General features: G+C 26.3%; 1 protein-coding gene across 1 annotated transcript; it reads right to left on the bottom strand.

The window, feature by feature from the left end:
• Positions 1-416: 416 nt before the first annotated feature.
• Positions 417-2,311, bottom strand: LOC145838191 (zinc finger and BTB domain-containing protein 8A-like). Its single transcript, XM_082945751.1, has one exon. It carries the CDS (start codon positions 2,302-2,304, stop codon positions 994-996), a length of 1,311 nt encoding a protein of 436 aa, XP_082801877.1. The 5' UTR covers positions 2,305-2,311; the 3' UTR covers positions 417-993.
• Positions 2,312-2,635: the final 324 nt, after the last annotated feature.

Below are 2,635 nucleotides of genomic sequence, written 5' to 3'. Positions count from 1 at the left end.
TGTTCATATAAAGTCAAACTAAACAAGTCTCTTTAAACTTGAACGACTGCAAGACTATTTATAGTTAAGATGAGAAAATTATGTAAACTATATACTTTTATATAATCTAAAATAACACCTATTTTTTAAATTTCGATTTAACTATTAATAATATATATGAAACTGCTTTATGAAAAGTTTATATCATAACTAGTATTTTAATAAAAACCATAACTATTTACAAAAACAAAACTTTTATTATTTCTATAATGAATTCATTTAACAATTCTAAGTAAAAAGCTTCTGAAGTTAATGTTTATATAAACAAAGAATTTAAAAAATAGTTTAGCTTTTGATATAAAATGTTAATACTTAGTATAAAATTAATTGAAAAAAAAGTGTAAAAACTCTAGAATATATGTATAACACTTAAGCGTAATTAAAGATAAAAGTTCTATACTAGTGTTAAAATAAAGTGTTAAAGTTCTAAAATATTTTTCTATTATTTTGCATTAAAAAAAATCAAGCTTTGGATTTATAGTCTTTTTTTTAACTTTAAAGTTTTATATATGTGATAAGACCAATGATTCTTAACCTGGAATAAATTTACCTTTACAACAAGTTTTGCCTTTTTAATTTATCAGTTAGTATTTAACTGTAATTTTTATTTAGATAAATTACCTCTCTAAGTTTTACAACTTTTTATAGTTAATAAGCTTAAATTTCAAAAAAAAATTATTTTTATCCTCCAAATTAAACTTTATTTTGTATATAGGGGGTAAATTTGGTATTAACCTTCCAAAAACTTGAAACTACTTTTTAACTATCCTTATAAAATTGTTAGTCCAATGAAACAACAACTTTTCATCTAGTTAATAAAACAGTTAAAACAAAAGGCGTTAGAAACATGATGTTAATCAAGTTTTTTTAAAAACTTAACTTCAGTAGTATACATTTTTTAATCCTATACCCTAAATAACACTTGAAAAATGAATTTTATACAAGCACAAAAAGTTATAAGATATCCACAACAAGATTACCTTTTTCAATAACTGGATTTACATCCAGAAAAACACCACATTTGTGCGAAAAATACTCTTCACCAAAAACTTCAGGAAAAACTAATCCACATTTCAAACATTTTGACCCAACTGTTTCTTGATCTGCAATATTTTCATGTGTTTTTCCAATATGCTGAATAAGCATATTCTTAGTAGAAAACGACTTTAAACAAAACTCACACCTATAAGGTTTTGTATGAGTTTTTTCATGTTTTAAACAGTTTCCTTTTAAAGAAAATCCCTTATTACAAAATCTGCATTTGTATGGGAGATAACCATCTTTAGCTAAGTGACTTTTATGATGTTGTAAAAGGTTTCCTTTAGTAGCAAATGTTTTACCACATGTTTCACATGTATGAGGCCGTTGTCCTTCATGTAGTTTAATGTGTACATACTTAAGATAAGAAAGCTTGTTAAAAACTTTGCTACAAACAAGGCATCTCCAAACTGTGTTGCCATCCTTGTCTTTTTCTTCTCTATACTCAATTTTTTTACATTGTGAAAAAGCATTTTTAGCAAACTGATTAATCTCTGAAAAGGAGTTCCATTCTTGGTGTTTAATGGCATGTGGTAACAAAGTAGGTAAAGCTGAAGGATCTCTTTCTATTAGATCAAGTGACTGGACAAAATCACTTGTTGTGTTATCATTTGTACTTTTAGAAGTTAATGAAGAGCATGCTTCAGGGGAAGATATGCTGTTATCAGGACAGGTATTAATATTTTGGGATCCTTCAAATTCTACAACAGGAGTTTGTGGTTTACTTTTGTTTTCAAAACTCAAATCATACATAGATTGGTCTTTTTGTGAATTAACTGAAGGGCTACTGAATAGCTTAGAAATACTTGCGTCCGAAGTAGTGGATGTTGGTTTCAAAAATGATGTTACTATAAGTTGTTTTTGTTTATAGCTAATGCACTCACTAATAAGTTCAGTAATGTTAAGCATCATTGAAATGTTTGATATACTGTCAATATTTACATCACAAATTTTCACTTTCCCAGAATACATAAAATTCATTACATATTCGAAATCACTACATGAAATACCAATTAGCTTAATTTGAGACCTGTGTAAATTGTTATCCATACTGCATAAAGACTCTGCTTGTTTAATGCGTGATTCTAAATAAGGACTTGCAGCTGATAAAATACATTTATGACCATAAAACTTTTTATCTTCGACTTCTAATTCTATATCACAATATTCACCCTTTAATCTTTGGTTGTCAAGTTTTTCTAATAACTTATGTTTGTAATCGTTCATTTTTTAAATTCTACTAAAAAGAATAAATCAATTTAAAATTACATTTTAATGATATAATTTATCTATGTAATAAAACATTCAATTTTTATTGTGAAAAGTATTACAGTGCTTATTCACTTATCTGGACGCTCACTTATCGGGATAGTTTTGGTCAGAAGAAAATTCAAATAATGTTCAACAGTAAATACAAAAATACATTCAAAAAGTTTCACAACTTTTGAAATTTTATGAGTTTTCTGCTGAAAAACGTGGAAAAACTAAAAAACAAACATCTATTATTTTTTATTTTAGTAAAACTCCCAATAAAAACTAGTTTGTTAGGTATGATATG

Source organism: Thalia democratica, chromosome 6 (genome assembly GCF_965202585.1).
Source record: "Thalia democratica chromosome 6, ktThaDemo2.hap1.1, whole genome shotgun sequence".
Lineage (NCBI taxonomy): Eukaryota > Metazoa > Chordata > Thaliacea > Salpida > Salpidae > Thalia > Thalia democratica.
The sequence above is the reverse complement of the archived record's forward strand: the minus strand, read 5'-3'. Positions and strand labels throughout refer to the sequence as shown.

Excerpts from the sequence above, each read along its gene's own strand:
- LOC145838191 (XM_082945751.1), bottom strand. The coding sequence starts at position 2,304 with ATGAACGATTACAAACATAAGTTATTAGAAAAACTTGACAACCAAAGA.